The following is a 20,863-nucleotide window of genomic DNA, read 5'->3' as shown; positions in this document are numbered from 1 at the left end:
GTTTTCTCTCAGCAGGTAGTCTAATTATTGCTGGAGCAATGGGTTCTCACAAGGTTATTCTTTGTGCCACTCTGGAATTCTAGAGAATTTGCCATTTAAGACACAGAGCCTGTTCCAGTCATTTCGGTGGGGGTGTGAAATAATCTCTACATGCAGCAAGATGCTTGCTTTGGAATTACTAGATAAATATCTGCAATGCATATGATACGCAGTACATTTCTAAATAATATTGGAATACAAAAATACACTTATCTCTATATAAGACAGGCGGGTTATTTGGAAAGTTAATTTATTTGCATGCTTATCACAAAGTTGATCTGTCTGGTTGAGTTTGCTGTAATCTGAGGTTTTGATCATTGCGTACTTCTCATTGCAGTTGCACAGTACCCTTTTGAAGACCATAACCCACCACAGCTAGAGCTTATCAAACCCTTTTGTGAAGATCTTGACCAATGGCTGAGTGAAGACGACAATCACGTTGCAGCAATCCACTGTAAAGCTGGAAAGGGACGAACTGGTGTAATGATATGTGCATATTTGTTGCATCGAGGCAAGTTTTTAAAGGCTCAAGAAGCCCTAGATTTCTACGGAGAAGTGAGGACCAGAGACAAGAAGGTGGGCTATTTTCTGTTCTTGTACCTGTATCTTTATGCTTTTCCCCTTGTGCTCATTGAATAGTCAAGCCCGTTAAAACAACTGATGAAACATATTTCTTAACGGGCTTGATTTCGCTTTGACATGAGTGCAGCTGCGAAAAAGCTTTCCTAAGGAGCTGTAGCAATTAGTCACAACACTAAACCAGTCTGTTCTTTCCATCTCCTGTTCAAGAAGATCTGGACAGTTTGTTTCAAATAGCCCTTTGAATAGCATTCTGCTGTGTGTTGCAGCAAATGGGCAGTTGATGCCCTTTCTCCTTCAGCATTTTCAGCCCAAATAAGAGGATTATTCTAGCTCGTTTTGCCTGAGTGGGTGAGTGGTTCATCTCCTCAGGTTCTCTTCTGTGGTGGTGTCTGGAGATGCGGAGTTGTTACAGTTGAATATCCCTACTGGAAGAGTTTGTTGGATAGCCCTTTTCACTAAAAGGCTGGCTGCCCTGGAGCCTCCTTCATGGGATGCTGCCATTTATTGTACTTTCTTGTACTTCTCCTGAGGAGCAATGGGAGGATTTCATTTCAGAGGAATGATGCTCATGACTGCACAAGCTTTCTGTTACCTCCTTGTCAGTGGTACAGGCAGACTTAGCGCTAACAGTGTGTCATGCCTCATTAATGGGAATTTAACCTCCCTATTTGAAATCCTCTCTAGATAATAAGGTGTAATATTTGCATAAAGTATTAATTTCACAGTGCGTACACCTCTAATAAGTGGAGCTTCGTATTTGAAGGCTCTTGAGAGCAGAAGTGTCACGTGAGGAATTTTACAATTTGGCTGTTAATTCACTGCAAGGAGCAAATAACTTAGTTTACCCTATTCACAAGATGAAGCTGTTATTCCATGTACTGCTGAGAATATAGTTGTGGTATAATACTTGAGTGGAGACAGCACGAAGCTTTCCTATCAAAACTTTGTGGCAAGAGCGTAGGATAGCGGATAGGAATGAGCTGTGTGATGAACAAATAGTGTAGATTCCTCCTGCTGATAGCAATTATCTAAAGACCTGGATAAAATATCCTGAAAATGGCAAAAATTCACAAATATATGGTGAATGTGGCGTACCCCAGTTTGCCTTTTGTAAAAAGAGGGGTGTACTTCTGCATGTTCCTGTATTGAGGGTAAGGTCAGTGGGGTGTTCGGCAGTGGTACCTCTGGCACGTTTGAGGTAAGGCAGCGCTTAATAAACAGGAATAGCAGAGTCTTGTTTAGCTTCACTGTAAATATTGTCTGTAACCAGCAACTTTGGTTTAGTTTTGATGTCTCTACTGGGAGACTTGATTTTTTTCCAGCTCTACTTCAGCATGGCTATCTTGATGTGGACAGCAGGCAGCATCTGATTCATATAATTCTTAAAATAGTGTTTATAAACAGGTATTCAGTGCAGGTTCTGGGAGCTTTCTCTTCCCTTGTGGCCTGTATGTCAGCATTGTATGTCGAGTGCTGCGCTCTGATTTGATGCTTCACCACACCTTTATGTAACCGACTTCCTGAACTCAAAGCAAATGAGGCATCACAAGAGTTGTTTGCACCTAGGGACAAGAAAATGCCTTTCTTTGTTGTGTTTTTTTTTGTGCACCTAATATGCATGATGAAGAAAAACTGGCTTTATGAAGTACTAAATTTTCCTCGTTTAAGGCAAGCACAAGGTGCACATGCATATAGCTGCTCAGAACAGTATAGCTGAAGTCGCCATTGCCATTGAGGTACATGGCAGAGCGATTCTCTAGAGGGTTTAGTCGGTGCTGGCAGGAAGTGCGAGTCTAATTGCAAGAGGAAATATGACTAATTGGTCAAGAGAACAACCTCGAGTACTTGTGTAGCAAGCTTTTCCCAAGTGCCTGCTGAGGGAAGAAGCTTCACAGAGGCGTTTGCGACATCAAGTGAGAGTTGCTGAAGATGAGGCTGACAGTTCCTCGATAGTCTGTTAATGTGCTGTTGTCCTGGGAAAGGTGGTGGAGAATAAGAAAATAAGAAGAAAACCTGTTGTGTGTGTTTGGTTGGGTTTTTTCCTCTGTATAAGCTGACTCTTTTGGCTTCTGAAACTCATTATAGTCGGGGGGGAACCTATTCAGAAGAAGGTAATGGTTAACATTAGAAAGAAGAATCAAAGAGCTCAATGGTTGTGTCTGTCAGTCACCACCACTGTAGTAGAACAGGGCTGATTTCTGTTTTCTCTTGGAATCAAGGGAGACAAACTTCTCTGAAATGGATGAAGAAATGTAATTGTCCAGCTCATTTTCAGAGCTGAGGGAGAAGTCAACCCCAAAGTCTTCTAAAACAGCTGCTGCTTCCGCTGTTTGATCTGGTTAGCTTATCAGCTGTTTTTTCCTTAAGAGGAACACTGAAATACTGACTGACAGCTTACCTTCCTACAGCTCGAGAAGGTCTTTATTTATTCCCACTTTTACCCTGAAGGTTTTATGGTGAGGATTAGTCTTGGAAGGAAGAGTAAACTCAACAGGTTGATATCAGCTGGGAGCAACATTCAAGTGCTTGAGCTCGAGACGATCCATTCAGGAGCATTATTGGAGCATCATACTGACTGCTGCATTTTTAGGAGCAGCTCCTAACAGTGGTGTAACTGGACATAGAAACCAGTGCTTTTGTGCGGGGGAGTCTCAGGATGGCTCTTAGAGCTGGGTAGAAATCCACTGTCTGATGTGCCAGAGCTGAGCGGTTGTGATGCCCGTTCGTTCGCTGTACTCAGGCGACAGCCTCTGCTAAACCTAAACTCATGCCATAAGCCTAGTCTGAGGCTGCAGCTTTGGCTTTGCTGTTACAGCACGGCATGCTACTGAAGTGAATGTGGGAAGATTACTTCCAAAAATGCTTGTTCTTCATAATACTACCTGTGCTACATTGAGAGGAGAACCAGAAGCAGCACCTGACGTTTTTTGTGATGTCTGCACAGCTTGGCAGGGCCCTGTGAAACTATGGCATAGGGACTAAAGAAGCTTCTTTAATGTCCTTTTAAAGAATGATGATGGTGATTGATGGGAAATGTCAGCCTCTTGAGGAGAAAATCACAGGATCACAGAATGTCAGGGGTTGAAGGGACCTGGAAAGCTCATGCAGTGCAATCCCCCCATGGAGCAGGAACACCCAGATGAGGTTACACAGAAAGGTGTCCAGGCGGGTTGGAATGTCTGCACAGAAGGAGACTCCACAACCTCCCTGGGCAGCCTGGGCCAGGCTCTGCCACCCTCACCGGGAACAAGTTTCTTCTCAAATTTACGTGGAACCTTTTGTGCTCCAGTTTGAACCCATTACCCCTTGTCCTATCACTGGTTGTCACTGAGAAGAGCCTGGCTCCATCCTCCTGACACTCATCCTTTCCATATTGATCCCCATGAATGAGTCCCCCCTCAGTCTCCTCTTGTCCAGCTCCAGAGCCCCAGCTCCCTCAGCCTTTCCTCACACGGGAGATGCTCCACTCCCTTCAGCATCTTGGTGGCTGCGCTGGACTCTCTCCAGCAGTTCCCTGTCCTGCTGGAACTGAGGGGCCACAACTGGACACAATATTCCAGGTGTGGTCTCACCAGGGCAGAGCAGAGGGGCAGGAGAACCTCTCTGACCTACTGACCACCCCCTTCTAACCCACCCCAGGTACCATTGGCTTCCTGGCCACAAGGGCACAGTGCTGGCTCATGGTCACCCTGCTGTCCCCAGGACCCCCAGGTCCCTTTCCCCTACGCTGCTCTCTAATAGGTCATTCCCCAACTTATACTGGAACCTGGGGTTGTTCCTGCCCAGATTCAAGACTCTACACTTGCCCTTGTTCTATTTCATTAAATTTTTCCCTGCCCAGCTCTCCAGCCTGTCCAGGTCTCTGATGGCAGCACAGCTTCCAGTGTCAGCCACTCCTCCCAGCTTGGTGTCAGCAGCAAACTTGCTGACAGTCACTCTATTCCCAGCTTCCCTGTTCTTTATTCTTCTTGAGTAAAAGCGGGGATTGATCGCACCTCTTGGAACATCAGCTCGTTATAAAAGTGTTCTCCATGGGGCCAATCCTTCACAACTCGGAGAATCTCTGAGCAGAGGAGGTTGTGTTTTCCTTATGGCTTTCTTCTGCTTGGCAAATTGCTGATGAGATTTTCTCGGTCATGAGGCTCGGATCCCAGGGAAGCAAACGGCGAAGCTCCCTCAAGAAGTGGGTCTAATAACCGCGGAGATGTCTTCTGAGGTGAAAGTGTTGTCAGTCTGGGCTACTGAAGAAGGTTGTACAAGTGCTGTAGGGAAAAGTCTTTTCTGCCATTTAGAAACAGCTGCAGTGGTAAGGAAACAATTACTTTTTTGTTTTTAAATAGGGTTGGGAAGTGATAGGTGCTTATGAAATTAAAAGTACTCTAGCTGCTCTTAGCTTATGGCTCTTGTAAGGTGAAGCAGGTATTAAAAGGAACAGTTTGTAGAAATACCGCGTTCTACGGTTTCTTGACCAAAATGCTCATAGACTCTCATATAAAAACCAGTGTATTGCAGTTTCACATTTAGTTTTAATATGAAAGTTTATTTACTGACACAGTTGCGAGTGTGTAGTATGGCTTGTTATAAGCCATGTAACGCATTTTCTAGGGAATTAAGTTATTTTTCAACTTTATCACTTTTGCTTGAAAATATAAGAGCTTTAAAACTATTCCTTTACTTGAAGTTTGATTTAAATTCAGTAATTAAAATGCTCTTTGGTACTGTATTCTCAAAGCAAGTGTTAGCTGAATTACAACCCTGAAGTAAAGTCCTTCGTTTAAGTTTGGGCTATTGAGCCCGTGTTAATGAAACTTTCCACTTTTGACTTTTGTGAAAACATTTTGCAGTAGAAGGCAGCACCAGTCTGGAGCAGAGTGACAATAGCAAACAGAGTTAGAACCTTCCGACTTCAGCTGCTGTCAAAATGTAATTCCTGTATCGGTGCTTAAAAACTTGCTTAAAAGCAGCATGAAATGGTGGCCTTCAGGGTCTCTGTATGGAAAAATCTGCATTCTTTGCCTTGTTACTTGAGGTCGATGTTTAAAGTAACTGGAACACCAGTGCCCTGCTCATTGGGTGCTGGGGACTGCTTGGTAATTAATCGCCTGGTGTTAGATACTGCGTGCAAACAGGGGGCGTGGGCACGTGTCTCGGGAAGGGGAGAGCGCGTACAGAGGCCGTCTTTGGGAACGGTTTGGAGCTGGGTTATGTCTTTATGTCCGTAGGGTGCTCAGGGTGGTGCAGGATGAAGGAGTTGCTGAGGGTGGTGCGGAGTGTCTGCACAGAAGCACGTGGGGCTGGGTTTCTGTGCCGTGCAGAACGCGGTGCAGCTCTGCTCTCAGGTGCTTTACTCAGTGTTTCCATCTCCTGCATAGCTGCTGCAGATGTACATTCCGCATAAAGCGCGGTGGTTTATTCCAGGTGCTTTAGCTACCTTTTCATTGGTGCTTTATTTGCTTTCAGTGATTTTCTGAGGCAGTGGGCAGGAGCTCTGCGAGTGATGCTAATAAATGATAGCTTTAACCTTTGTTTTCCCTATGTTTAGGGAGTGACAATTCCCAGTCAGAGGCGCTACGTGTATTACTATAGCTATCTGTTAAAGAACCACCTGGATTACAGACCAGTGGCACTGCTGTTTCACAAGATGATGTTTGAAACAATTCCCATGTTCAGCGGTGGAACTTGCAGTAAGTACCCGACACCCCGTTATCCTCCGTTAGTTCTCACCGGGAAACGCGGTGACCCGTGAACTCGGTTTGGTTGTGTGACACAGAGGAGAAGATTTGACGTTTCCAAACCTGCTTGGCTAGTGCAGTCTGTCTGCTATTATAATATTATATATTTAAAATATAATTAATACATTATAATATTATAATAGCATCCTCCCAGGTGTAATTAAGTTGAAGCCTGTGAAGGACTCGTACGGTTGTGTCACTACAGTTTTAAAATGGGAAGTATGTAATAGTTTGAAGGTTAGCGATGCCATGTAAATATATTTGGATATTCCTTTTGTAAAAAGTCTTTTTTAATATAGCAACTCTTGAGGAAACATGAATTGCTGAAAAACACATGCTTAATGGCGTGCTGGCTTCAAACGCAGCAACATCATTCTTCCCATGATGTTTTCTTTAAAACAAGAAGTTCAATGGGTTAAATACCTTATTAACACTGGAATAAACTTTTCTTTGTGCGGAGCTTGTGAAGAATTGATAAACCTGTAAATGATTAACCTGGTTTGCTGTTACACAACGTGTTAGTGAGGAGCAGCAGATTGCTCGCAACTTTGGAGTATAAATACAAATTCATGTCTGTCCTTCTGGGCAGTAACTGCCTAGGGTTGCCTGTTCATTTTCTTGTTAGTGGAAAAAGGCTCTGCAATGGCTTTGCTATGGGACTTGCTGCAATATGTTACTAATTCCAGTGCCTCCTGTGGCTTCGATTAAAATTGCACAATTAATATTGTAAGGCAGCACCTGAACATGTATCGTGCACAAGAAGCAATCGAGCAACTTGTCAGGCTCGCTGTATTTACAGGAGGACGAGCCGCTGCCAAAAAACCTTTGCCTCCAGGGTAGAGGTGCGGAGGTTGCAGATTTCTGCAATTACCACTTATTTAATGTTTTGGATAAACTGTGCTATACTTGCGAAATCCAGCTACAAGTACAAATCGCTCGCATGAGCAGTAGGTTGTTTGACTATTTTCACAGTAGGATGTTGGGCTAAATGAAAGATTTGTGAAGCACCTGAGAAGGCAGAGTAACTATCAGCTTCAATTGTGTAGTGCAATATTTTACATTTCTGTGGAGTTTTCAGTGATATTTCTTTTTCAGGATGTGAAACCAGTGGTTATGTTATCTCTTTACTCACATTATCTACTGTGACAGTAGCGATTTTACCAACACACGATAACTTTAGATCTGACTTTGTTGTTGTCTTCCTTCTGTTCTAAAGTCACTGGGCAGGGTTGTGCCTCTTGGGCAAAGCCAAGGGATGCCCGGGGTTCATGGCTCTGAGGGATGTAAGCACCGCGGTTTTTGGTGGTGGTGATTTACAGGTCAGACTCACGGTCTGTGTAGTCTGGCGGTGCTGGTCGGTTTGTGCATTCATGTTAAATTTTGTCTTCGTTTTAATGTGTATAACAGTTCCGTTTGTGTAAGAGTAGAAACCAGTTTGTTCTGACACGACTGCCCACTCTGCGATGGAAAGAGATGAAAGACTAAAACCCCCCAGTGACATCCATATAATATAGAGATGAGACGCAATATGCAAGGAAAAGTCAAGTTGTCTCCTCATATAGTCATTTCTTATTATATTAAAAAGAAACAGCAATTTTCTAGGAACCTTATGGTAGCTTGAGAGTATTCCTACAAAGGACAGAAACCTGTTAGGTTGTTTCAAGTAACATCTTATAAAGTTTGCCCTGTGGTGCTTAACTCTTAATAGGTATTTATTTAACTTTCAAAATCTCGTCCCTCATAACTGATTTTAATACTAATATTGTACTTTTTGACACTCAAAGGCATTTCTTCTGAAGTGACGCTTTGTTTTGCCACGCAGATCCTCAGTTTGTGGTGTACCAGCTAAAGGTAAAGATATTCACCTCCCCTTCAGGACCCTCAAGACGTGAAGACAAGTATATGTACTTTGAATTCCCTCAACCTTTGCCGGTATGCGGTGATATCAAAGTGGAATTTTTCCACAAACAGAACAAGATGTTGAAAAAGGTTGGTTTTCTCTCACTTTTCTGCAAAATGTTGTCCTGATACAGGGCTGGGGTGTCGCTTATTCTCCAGTGATGTGTAATCACAGTGTTTAATTCTTTGATGGCTAATTTTCCCAAGGAGAGAATCGACCACAAAATGCAAGCTGGATATTTTGAGAGTACGTGAGATGATGTACAAAGGTTGGGTAAAAATGACACTGGGTACGTGTTGCAGTCGTTTGGGTAGTAGTGAGTAATCTAATTGAGGAAGAAACATTCTCATTCTAAAAATAGACTTGCATACTGAGCAAGTTAACTCCAGCTGTTTTCTTCGCTAGATTTTCCTAAGCTTTGGGCAGGCACAGCAGATCCTGTCTGTGTGCTGTTGGCTGATTTCAACCCATCTGTCCAATTCGATTGAATTTCCAAGATAATCAAGTTCCTACGCACTTTGTAGAAGTATCTCTGCAATCTCTTCGGCCATCTCTCGCTTCCATGAGACCTTTAGAGAATACACTCAGAACCGAGAATTTAATCAGTGTCTCAGTTGTAAATTGATCTAGAACTGATTTTGATGCCAAAGTCAGCAAGTTCTTAAAAGATGAATGCCTAATCTCGCAGTTTCAGTAGTTCTAGTGCTTGTGGAGCAAGGTGAGGATGAGACCATGTTGTATTTACTGCTTAAAATTCTTTATGAGTAGTTGTTCACTAGTTAATGGATGTTTGAAACTCCAGAGCATTCATTGAGCGAGTCCTGTTTACAGGCAAAGCATAAAAATAAGACAATGCTAGAGTGGCTTGGGAGGCAAATGTAAGTGATAACAGTCTTGTAGCTACACGCAGGTTGTACCTGTGTGTGTAAATACCCATGCACGCTAGTTTGTGGGCTTGTTCAGTTACAAGGTATTGTTAACTAGTTTAATGTTGTAATTTCACTAGCTGGAAGCATTGTATTCTTGTTTTTGCTGTGTGCTGATGTATGCAGACATTTTAAAACGGTTTATGAATTGGGATGTTTTCCTCTTCTGCCTGTTTAATGAGGTGTTTTGAGTTGGTCAGTGCAGCTATATGCAATGCAGAGAACTGTACAACAGAGCATTTTAGGGGTCGAAATTCTAGTTTAAGTCAACATTGCAGTTTTAAATATCAATAATTTTAATGCACAGGAGCCATTTCTGAGAAGGGACTTTTGAAGGAGCACCCAGATAGGTGCTGTGGGCAGGGAGGAGATGGAACAGAACCCAGACATTTGAGACAAGGTTCTGTGTTATCCGGTCTCTGTCCTATCTCTAAATCTGTTGTTTCTTTACCATCTTTCATAATAGATGGGTTGTGAATGGGCATTGTAGGAAGCATTTTGCTCAGATGCTGGATCTCGACTCTGCAGCACCAGGAACAAACTCCTGTTTTATCTCTCTAGAGAGCACTGAGATCCAGTACCAGCATAAACTGGAGCTCCTCATCATATACCATTTCTGTAGCACAAATTTTGTCTTCAGGAGTGCATAGAATTGTCTGCAGAAATGCAAAGAGCGTGTAACTGTGCTGTGAAAGCCCTTCTTTCCACGCCTACAAGCTTTTTCTGAGAGATAATCAACTGTCCCTTCACCAGACGGAAGTATTTTGTGGAGAAACCACCTTGATAATCTGCCTTAAAGATCTGTTGAATCTAGTGTCTAATTGCCCCAACCTTGGGTAGGAATGGAGGCCGAAAGACAAGAAGTATATGGTGTAATATGGTTCTGGTAAGACCACTTTCGTTAGCCCTAAGTGCAGACACCAACTGAGAGTGGGTCCATGGATCCTCTCAGGTGTCAGCATGCTAATCTGTTTTATAAAGCTGGTGCTGACATCTTCATGTTGAGAATTAGTGAACTATTCTGTCTGTGATACGTGCTTTGGCACCAGAGGAGACCCTTCCACATGGTCTTTTGACAACTTGCTACGTAAAGTGACTAAGATGGGACTAGAGCCAAGGTGAATATTTGTGGCAGAAAACCCACCTTGGCACAGAGTTGAACACATTTCCCTGTACAACTGTTTCACATCGTGCCTGTTCCTTTTCTGGATAAACTGACTACACAGTTCTTTCTCAAAATCCCAAAAGAGAGGGCCGTCCAATGCGGAGACTTGTCACATTTTGGAGATGGTCACCAATATGTGCCGATCACCTAATTAACGAAGAACAGCATAATTAGGACTAGCAGGGTCTTACCTTTCAGAGGTTCTGGTTTATTCACGTGTGTTATGAAAGCTGGAATGAACGGGTCTGTTGCCTGGTTCTTGCTCTTCCAAGGTTTTCTGTTAGCAGATTTGTAGGTAGCCACTAAAGAAGTTTTCTTGCACACACTTAAAGGCATCACCCATCTACCAGTCTGCATTTTAACTACTAAAAACCGACTAACCTTAATTAATAAGCGTAATTCTCAATCTGTTCTAAGCCTCAGGCTGGAAAATGGTTCTGTGTCATCTCCGGAGATAAAGAAACCTTCTGTGTTCTTCTGCTGGGTTTGGTTTGCTGCTTGGTCCCACCAATCTCAGCTGAAGCGCTCTGTATTCACTCCCCTGTGCTTGCTGTTGAGTTTCTTAATCCTCCGCACAACATCTGTGTTACCTGCAGAGCTCCCTAGTGTGCAGGGTTCTCCTCAACTTTGGTCCAGCTCTCCTCGGATAAAATCATTGTGCATGAACCAAAACAAGCTTGAATGACCAAGTGACTTTAAGCACCATCGCTGCAGTATCAATGTGAAATTTAAAGCAGTCTAGCATCCTTTTTACTTATTTTTTTGGATGGCAAAACTTAATTTAAGCAAGTTCGGTGGCTAGCGAGAGCTGACCTCAGCCAAAGGGTTAGTGGTGCTTGGGAGATGCTGCTAAGAGGGTGGCTGCTCCAAAATAAAGTTACCCTGTTTCAGCTCTTCCATATTTTGTACAACCTGGCATCACTTATTAAGTCCCCAAGTTTTTGGTCTTTTCTTGTCTAATCAAGTTTGGGTGTTTTTTTTAATTCTTGGACCATTTTTCCAGTCTGATGTAGCTACTTCCTTTCAAGAATGAAATTCCTGCTCATATGAGAACAACATGGCTTGAGTGCAGTTATTATGTCCGCATTTCTGATGGGTGGAAGATAGTAATTTGAGGGGGTTATTGAGCATGCTTTTTTGTTTCTCTGGTTTGTATCTCGGCTATTTCTCCATCTCAGACTGCTGCTGCAGTCTAAGTTTGTTTCCTTGTATCTGTGTGAAGCCTCTTTCTTCCAGTTATTGATGTTGACGTGATGATCTTAAAGTATTTCAGATTATCCTTATATCACTTGGTTCAATGAGGGTCTGTTCAAAAATAATACAGAAGATCTCGTAATCCTCCTGCCTGCAGAGCCTGGGGGTAAAGGAGACCTTTCTCAAGAGTCCTTCCAGTGTAGATGAGAAGGGAATGCTGGTGTGGGGTTCCTCTATAGGAATCACTGCTGTTCTATACGCAGACTGTAGCGTAGGCAGCACTGACAGCCTTGTCTGAGATCTGTACAGATGAGAAGTTCTGCTCTATGGTTCAAGAGCACTTTGGGCAATTTGCTGTTTAGCAAACGCTGAAAATGTCAGAAAACAACAACTGTTGATCTGAAGATGGCACAAGAAGTTCCATCCACCATGACGACGGGAAGGCTGCGAGGCCAGCGTGGAACAAGTTGAAGCACCATCTCCATCTTCTTCTAGCTGGATAGCATCTCCAAAACCCTTAGCTGGTACTGCAGTGCAATTATATAATAATAATATTATAATATCAAGTACCTAATAATAATAAGTGTCTGTAGATCTCTTTGCAAAATTAAACTCTCAGGAGGATATGCGAACTCCTGGCTGATGGGTTAAATGATTTTGGATATGATGGCAGTGTGCAGTTAAAGACAGATACTGGCTCTAGAGTGAGGTATTTTCTGCTGCTCAGAGACATGCGAAACTGCATGTAGTAGGGATAAGTACTGTATGTCAAGACAATGTGATGAAATCAGCGTCTGTCTCAAGTGTCTGATACTGCACAATAGATTTTATGATACAGATTTATGGGAAGAAACACATCTGTGATTTTTTTTTTTTGTAAATTGAAGGCAGATGCCTGTGATGGAAATGAAGCAAAACACATTCAAAAAAAGCCTCTAGCTAATACTTGTTTCCGGAAGCCTGCTCATTAAACTATGTTCCTAGGAGCACTTGATCTGCTATTCTGATTTGCTCTCTAAAGCCTAAGTTCAGTTCATGCCTTGATTTTCCTATCTTTGGCCCATATTACATCAACTTTCTTAGTTCCCACTTAAGTATCTTGTAGCCTGATGCTTTAGCTGAACCTTCACTTCAAATCATGAGTTTTGTTTTTCAGTGAAAGCAGTGACATAATTATCAGCCTTAAGAGCTAACTTTAATAAACATGACCAAGTCTACCACCAGTTTGAGTGGCTGTGCCATGTTCCAGTACCCTTGAACTTAGTTTATTAAGCTAATCAAGTTAGTGTAGTGGGAAAGGAAGGAAAATAACTTGATGCTTTAAAAAGCTGGAGGGAGATAAAAGGATAAATGACCAGCTCAGCCAAGTTGCTTTGTTTAGTTTGAGTCCCTGAAGACTTCTACAAATTTATCACAAGGAAAACAGATTAAAAGATGGCTGGTAAGAAGCTTGTCATCTGTCTTCTCCAGACTGTTGGTAGAGCTGAATCCCTGCCGTTGCTTGTTTAGGCCAGCCCTTAAGTGCCAAGTAAATCCTTCCTGGTTGTGCCCCACCTGATGGAGTTCAAGGTGAGGCGTGACAAGACCATGCCTTCTGCTGGCAGTGGTTGACATCTGGTGGCCTTGTTTGCTTTGGCCCTGTGTTCCTCCAGAATTGCCTCAGCGCTGCTGGTACAAGCCATTTTCCATCAGGTTTGTCCTCTCCTCTGCTGACCGTGCTGGAGGTGTCATGGGTGGCACTGAGGACCAGCACCAAAGTAATTGCTGCTTCTGCGTTGGGGTCCGAAAGAAGAATGAAATGTAGTAGTGTCATCACCCCAGCTACAAGAGGTTGTTGTGGTGTGGAAATCCACTTTCCTCTCTGAATTCTCACTGGAAGGATGTCCTTTTCAGCAGTGGTGAGACTGCAGGTCGTGTACCTACCTGCTTACAGAGCCGTTGGGTGCTGGAAAGATCACTTTAGGCTTGCCTGTTCCCACTGTTTATTGCAGATGACACCTGAACTTCACATCCCTCCTGGTCTGCAGCTGGAAAGCTGATGCCATTCATTGTTTCTGTTTTGACCTGAACCAGTCTTTTGGTTTGAACAGGAGTAGCCACCTCATCTCCATGGAGGACCAAGTATCTTTTGAGGGACTCATCATCTCAGCAGAGAATGAACCTGGAGCAGGTTACTCTGAAGACATCCCTCTGGGGATCTTGTTCGTGAGACAGCAGCAGGCAGGCTGATGACTTGTTGGATCATTACAGAAGGATAAACGCTCTTGCCCAGAATGTTCATCTTCTACTTTCCAGATCCTGGGGCAGGCGTTTTTAAGGCTGTTTCTGAGATGATGTTAGCAAAGTACAGGAGGGTGCTCAGTGTACGAGCGGTTTGGGCCTAACAAGAGCTTGGATGAGATCCAGCAAGGCTTCTTCGCAGACATTGTGGCTTGGCAGGACTTGGGGGCAGTGGCAAACATCTGTTAAGTCTCCCAAGACAACAGTAATTACAGCCTCTTAATTTTGTAGATTAACTTGATTCCCAAAGGTACTGGAGAGGCATGTGTTGAAGTAGGTAACTTCTTAACTACCAGAGGTGTTTGACTGAATTACTTTTGTCTTTGCCCGTTGCACGTCCTTACAGGTTGGGAGTCTCTTAGGTGCTTGAGGAACATCTGAGGGAACTGGGGTTGTTTGTCGTGGAGAACAGGAGCTGAGGGGAGACCTTCTGATCTCTGAACTGCCTGAAAGGAGCTTGGAGCCAGGGGGGTCGGGCTCTGCTCCCCAGGAACAAGCGCCAGGAGCAGAGGAAACGGCCTCAAGTTGCGCCAGGGGAGGTTGAGGTTGGATCTGGGAACAATTTCTTCCCCAAAGGGCTGTGGGGCATTGGAACAGGCTGCCCAGGGCAGTGCTGGAGTCACCATCCCTGGAGGGCTGGACAGACGGACGTGAGGTTCTCAGGGACATGGTTTGGTGCTAGAGTGAGGTTATGATTGGACTCGATGATCTTAATGGTCTCTTCCAACCCAAGTGATTCTGCAATCCCACAGAAAGGCACACAAGCTGGAAGTGGTTTTTTACGCTTTAACTAAAATACTGAAAAGTAGTCTATACCGGTCTTTGGCGGAGAAGACAGGTAGAAGTTGTTTCATCAGACACTTCTGAATTCCTGGTATTTCTGTGCTTATATGTTTTTATTAATTTGTGAGGAAGAAGAATATAAGTTAAACAGTAGTGCAGCACTTCCCCACCCCCTTCTGCATGGCCCAGGAGAATGTTGTGATGTTTTGTGGGTGCCAAATTGCCTTCAGCAGGAGGGCGTCTCCCATGGTGCACACCAGAACCACTTCTGTTGCCCCTCTGATTCCCCCTCCCCACTTACCAGCAGAGGTGAAGAGCCAGGAAAATGGGGCCGGACCTGGATTTTCCCATAAGAAGTTGGAATTAGATCTGTCTGATAAACCAAAATAGGTCAGCTAGCTCAGAAGGAATCGGTTTTTGTTGTGGTGCTGTATGATATCAAGAATGTTAGGTTCTGGTATATGCTAGCTTTGTCAGCCCTGCAGCTGGAGCAGAAATACTGACTGCTGTGGGAAGACTGACAGGTTGCATTTTGGAGCTTTTGCCTGAAAACTCATTTGAGAGCAAAACAGGAGGTTTCATTTGTCAAGAGGAGGTAAATGGAACTCAGTTTCAGAAGGAGAAGTGCTTAATGTGGTCGTCAGGACCAACCTGCTAGCGGTAGTTGATCTCGGAAACATCATCTTTGACTGACAAAGTATGGCAAATTAGTATAATTAAACTGTTGTCTCGTCAGATGACATCATCATCATCTTCATCCTCATCTTCTCATTAAAACTTCCTGTTGAGTAGAAGGACAGCAGATGCTTTCAGAGTTTGACTCTGTCTTGGTACTGGTCAGCAAACATCTGGGTGGTAGAAACCAAAGCTTTAATGAATCCACTGTCATGGGAGTCCTGCATTTGTAGGGTGGTTTTGCTCAATTACAGCGATTTCTGTATAAAAATCAAGTGTTCTGCCAAGGGGGAGGGTGTTTTCTATTGATAAATATTACTGAAGCTGGTTTGCTGGTTCTGTTGGGTCTGGCTACCGCTTGGCAAGGTGTAAGCAAAAAAGTCTCTTTATGCCTTGTGATTACAAGTTAAACACTTGTTTAATTTATTGTCATCTCTTTTTTTTGTAGGTATGATTGGTTTAAAATCAGCTTCCCTTAAGGAGTGAATTCTGAAAGCTTAATTGGTTAAAATTGAGTTGGATTAATGCAGGGTTTGCATATTGTCTAGGAGAACTGGTGAAAATGTCCTTGCATGCCATGTAACCAATGATGTATTGTTGTCCAAACAAGTTTTTGCTGACGTTACTGATTTGTTTTTGACCAGATGATTATAGTAGTGTAAGTTAATGTGCCGCTAGTGAATACTAAAGCAAGCTTGTTCTTTGTGTTCTTCCTCCCCTAGGACAAAATGTTTCACTTTTGGGTAAATACATTCTTCATAGGACTGGATGAAAATTCAGACAAAGTAGAAAATGGAAGTCTAGTTGCAGATCAGGAACTTGATGGTATTTTCAGTACAGAGCGCTCAGATAATGATAAGGAATATTTAATCCTTACATTAACAAAAAACGATCTAGACAAAGCAAATAAAGACAAAGCCAACAGATATTTCTCTCCAAACTTCAAGGTCAGTATACATTATGTGTACGCAAAGCTGAAAAGCTGCATGACGTTGTCTCATTTGTCTGTCTTGCCTTATGGAGGAACCATCTGAAATGGAAAATATGTAGAATTTGTGCATTAGTGTTGCCAGCACTTAGCAAAGCTTCTAGATTTGTAGGTTTATCTGCTTTTTGGAAAGATGTTAAGAGACCGGGAGTAAAGGGTTTGGGTTGTTTACTAATGCCATTAGAGACGAGTAGTAGGAGACCACAGACCCATGGAGCATCTTTCCTGTTCCAGCTGCATTGCCATGAGCTCTGAGCTTTACACAGCAATTCCCGAGTCGATTTACCTGTGAGTTCAGCTTTGAGGAAGATAAACCATTGCCAGCGCTTGTTTCTAAAAGTGGAAAAAGCTTTTTAAAGAATTGTAGCATTTTCCAACTTGCTCATTGAATACCAGTCAGACCCCAGCAGTGCTCATTTGGTCATGGCTGCTTGTTGGGATGTTGCTTGGATCGGACTTTTAACACCCACATCACCAGTTGTAGAGTGTTTTCGTCATTCCTGTGTACTCGTACTACAATCTCCGTGCTCACAGGGGTCTAGAAGGTAGGGTTGTCACAACACTCAGCGCGGCGTGTCCTGCTGCTGTCACCCGTGGTGCCGGCGGTTGCTGCAGATACACACAACTCCCTCCGCTGGGCTTGAAAAACCTTTGTCGGGTGGTAGCGAGAGGCTGGATAACCTCAGAAAAGCTCTTTTTTAAGTCCTTTCCAGAGAGGAGCACTCGCGTGATTCAGCGTAGCAAAAGCAAACGTGCTGTTGAAAGTTGAATTGTTAGCTGTGCTCTGTTCAAAGCCAGGTTCTCCTTTTAAATGTTGTGTTTTTCCTTCCCCAGGTGAAGCTATTTTTCACAAAAACAGTAGAAGAGCCATCAAACCCAGAGGCTAGCAGTTCAACTTCTGTAACACCAGACGTTAGTGACAATGAACCTGATCATTATAGATACTCTGACACCACTGACTCTGATCCAGAGAATGAACCTTTTGATGAAGATCAGCATACACAGATTACAAAAGTCTGAATATTTTTTTTATCGGAGCTAAAAAAAGAAAAACCACACAAAAAAAAAACCAACCAACCACCATGAAGAGCGACAAACTTGAATAAACTGAAAAAAGGACCTTTTTAAATGGCAAAAGGACATAGTGTCAGCTTACCAATTATAGGAACAATTCTTTCCTGACCAATCTTATTTTGCCCTATAAATCTACAGGGTTTGACACTTGTCCAGTTGGGAAAAACAAAAGGTTACGTAGTTCTGATATGTATATACCTTTTTGTGTCAAAAGGACATTAAAACTTCAATTAGGAACTATAAACGTGGCACTTTCCCATTTTATTCCAGTTTTATAAAAGTGGAGACAGACCTAATGTGTATACGTAGGAATTTTTCCTTTTGTGTTCTGTCACCAACCGAAGTTTGGAAAATATACAGGTTCACATCCTGCCCCTTTTTTTGCACTTGTGTGGCAACAGAAAAGTCTGCAGTTGGCTAAGAGATGTTTCTAGAAGGTTTTGCTACATTCTAATGCATGTATCTTGGATGGGGGATGGAAAGTAATGCTCGGAAAGGAACGTAGTCTGCTGGAGCTTGGCCTCTGTACCATATCCGGCTATTTACATGCACCTTTCTTTAGCATGCTACTGTAATTCATCCTGGACAATTGAAGAGTCGCCTCTGTCACTGCTTGTTGTTTGTGCATTTTCTTTTATTCAGTGTAATGGTGCTAGAAAAGGCAGCTAGAGGGAGTGATTCTGTCTCGGGGCGCAGGAGTGAACCTTCGCAACATCCTAAAGACCCGCAAATGAAGGGAGAAAAACATTCTTGGGGTCACAGAAAGGAAACACAGCAACAATGACTTAACCATACAAATGTGGAGGCTAGAAACTAAAATACGGGCTTAAAACAAACTGTTAAAAAAATTTGAGAATGATTTTATTAGTATTTTTTATTTCTGAATTGTAATGGCTGCTCCATCTCCTATGTAATCAAGGCCAGTGCTAAAAGTCATATGCTATTAGTGCATACATCAGTCAACATCTTACATTTATATCGTTAGTTTTTCAATCATATTCCTGCTGTGAATACTTCATGTGCTGCCTTGCAAGCTTTTTTTTCTCATTAATATAAAAATACTTTGTAATGGTGCACAGGAAATTTCAATTGGAGATTCTCCAGGCTAGTGTTTGTTTTGAAGATTTATGATGCATTTACGATGCATTTATTCAATCAAACCTCTGTCAGCCGTTCCACCCCCTTGACCTTACACATTCTATTACAATGAGTTTTGCAGTTTTGCACACTTCTTTTTTTAAAAAAAATGTCATTAACTGTTAGGGAATTTTACTTGAATACTCAGTACCTACAGCGTTTTAAAAACAGACGTTACACGCGATATAGAGGGAACCAGTGTTGCAGTAAATCCTCAACACTCTGTGTATATGAAGACGTGTACTTTTAAAGAGCAGAGTTTGCCCCAGATGTATTGTTTGCTGTTAAAACCCAAACTGCCCAACAAATGAGATTCCCAAACGGGCGGTTTTGTAGTATTAGTTCATAGATACAGCCAGTAGTAGGGCTTGAGATTCACCTTTGCTTTATATTAGTAATGGACATGCCCAGACTGCAGGTGAGTTGAGAGCACAACTACTGTTGCAGACCAGACTGTTCTCTCTATACCATGAATTGCTGTCCCCAAATTAACACTTGTTTTTTAGGATGTAATACATGTTCCCCCCCTTTTAATTAACTTATTGGTGCTGACATTTAAGTTCATTAGCTGTGTTCTCACCCAGATGGCAACCGCGTATGGAATCTGTAAGGGCCCTGTACAACAGCATTAATGGTAAGAATTGGAATGAGACAAGGCAGGACTTCCAGTAATTGCTATTGGTAAACGAAGGTATAAAGTGCTTCTTTAATTTCTGGTATCTGTTGGTCAATGCTGCTCATCAGATTCATGATTCTAACAAAGCTGATACATAGTTTCTGACTTATAGGTTTAATTAGACTTTAATAGCTTAATGGATCAAGATGGCTGGTTCCAGCGCTCATTAATCCCACTCTTATTGACGAGCAGGACGTGGTGACCTTGGGATGTGACGTTTAACTCTTACCCTTCAAATCATGTTTCACCTTGTCTGTTTTTTAACAGTTGAAAGTTCTGTTGGCTAATAAACAAAATTGTTTATGCTTTAAAAGTACTCGGATATCGACGCTGCTGCGTGTCCCACTCGGATATTAGATTTGGATGGGTGCGGTTCCGGTATGGAACGCTGAGGGCCGGATCGGAGATCATGACGCGATGGGCTTTTGCACTGTTATTTTTCCTTTGGAATGTGAAGGTTGGAATGAGGGTTTGGATTTCTTTTTGTTGAATGTTTTGATGTCTTTGAGAAGCCTTGCTTACATTTTATGGTGTAGTCATTGGAAATGAAAAAAAATGGCATTATATATATATATTATATATATAAATATATATTATACATACTCTCCTATACTTTATTTCAGTTACCACCCCCATAGAAGTTGACAAGAATTACTATGACTGAAAGGTTTTTGAGTCCTTATTACAACTTTATTTATGACAGTATTCATAATTAGCTTGAACTGCATTCTGTAGGTAATCTCTCCTCGAGTTTCTGGACTGTATGCTTCAACCTTTTTGGATGTGCAACAGCTTACACGTCTGAAACTACTTGAAGGCATCACTTTGGTAAGAGCTTACTGTAAGGCCCTGAAGCATCCCCTCGTCATTGGTAGCCCCACTCAAAATACAGCCACAGCTATTAAAGGGCAGTTGTACACATAATCCGGATCGGTTCCTGTGGCACACATTGTAAACCGAAGTGGAGTTTACATGCGGCATCAAAAAAAGAAATCTTAATTATTTTGTTTTAAAATAGGATGCTAGTGTGCAAGTTCCATGTTTAGTCACAGCCAACGTGTGCAATATGTTAACGATGCCTGTGGTTGCCACGAAGTGCCTCGTTTACCTTTTAAATACTGTTAGAAAGTGTCGTGCATGCAGATGGATGGGGTGGAACTGTGCACTAAAAGGGGCTCCAACTGCAGCGTTTGGCAGAGCTGCCTTTCTCTGCCGGTTCAAATTTTCAGTCTGTTTTCATATAGCATATATATATATAGATACTAAAAGAGAAAAATCAGTCTGTTAAGCAGCCTTACTCTGATTCAGCCTCTTCAAATACTATTGTGCTGTGCAACAGTGGCTCTGTGTGTAATGCTATGCACTGAGAATACACAAAAACCAAGTATGACATGTACAGGATAATGCCTCATACAAATCAGATGTCCGTTTGTTATTGTGTTTAACAACCCTTTATCTCTTAGTGTTAAAACTCCACTTAAAACTGATTAAAGTCTCATTCTTGTCACCGTGTGGGCGTTTTATTGAAGTGTTTTGAGCATGGCAGCGGTCAGCTAAAATATTCTGCTGGGGAGCTGTGAAATGTCGAGCGTGATCATTAGAGCGAAGGATGCTCCTTGTGCATCAAGGGATTCTGAGGGAGCTGCAGCTTAATTCCCTTTTATGTTCGGAAGCTTTGAACGAGTGTTGGCGTTGGGAGTGCAGATTGTGTG

At 42.6% G+C, this 20,863-nt stretch overlaps 1 protein-coding gene across 1 annotated transcript in view; it reads left to right on the top strand.

Moving 5' to 3' along the window:
• Positions 1-20,658, top strand: part of PTEN (phosphatase and tensin homolog) — a 47,267-nt gene extending 26,609 nt beyond the window's left edge. The window contains exons 5-9 of the mRNA XM_065068157.1: positions 377-615; positions 6,164-6,305; positions 8,176-8,342; positions 15,999-16,223; positions 17,099-20,658. Of these exons, the coding sequence (XP_064924229.1) occupies positions 377-615; positions 6,164-6,305; positions 8,176-8,342; positions 15,999-16,223; positions 17,099-17,284 (959 nt within the window). The 3' untranslated portion in view covers positions 17,285-20,658. The remainder of the gene's footprint in view (positions 1-376; positions 616-6,163; positions 6,306-8,175; positions 8,343-15,998; positions 16,224-17,098) is intronic.
• Positions 20,659-20,863: the final 205 nt, after the last annotated feature.

This window comes from Columba livia, chromosome 6, assembly GCF_036013475.1.
Source record: "Columba livia isolate bColLiv1 breed racing homer chromosome 6, bColLiv1.pat.W.v2, whole genome shotgun sequence".
NCBI lineage: Eukaryota > Metazoa > Chordata > Aves > Columbiformes > Columbidae > Columba > Columba livia.
This window is presented reverse-complemented; position numbering and strand designations above follow the sequence as displayed.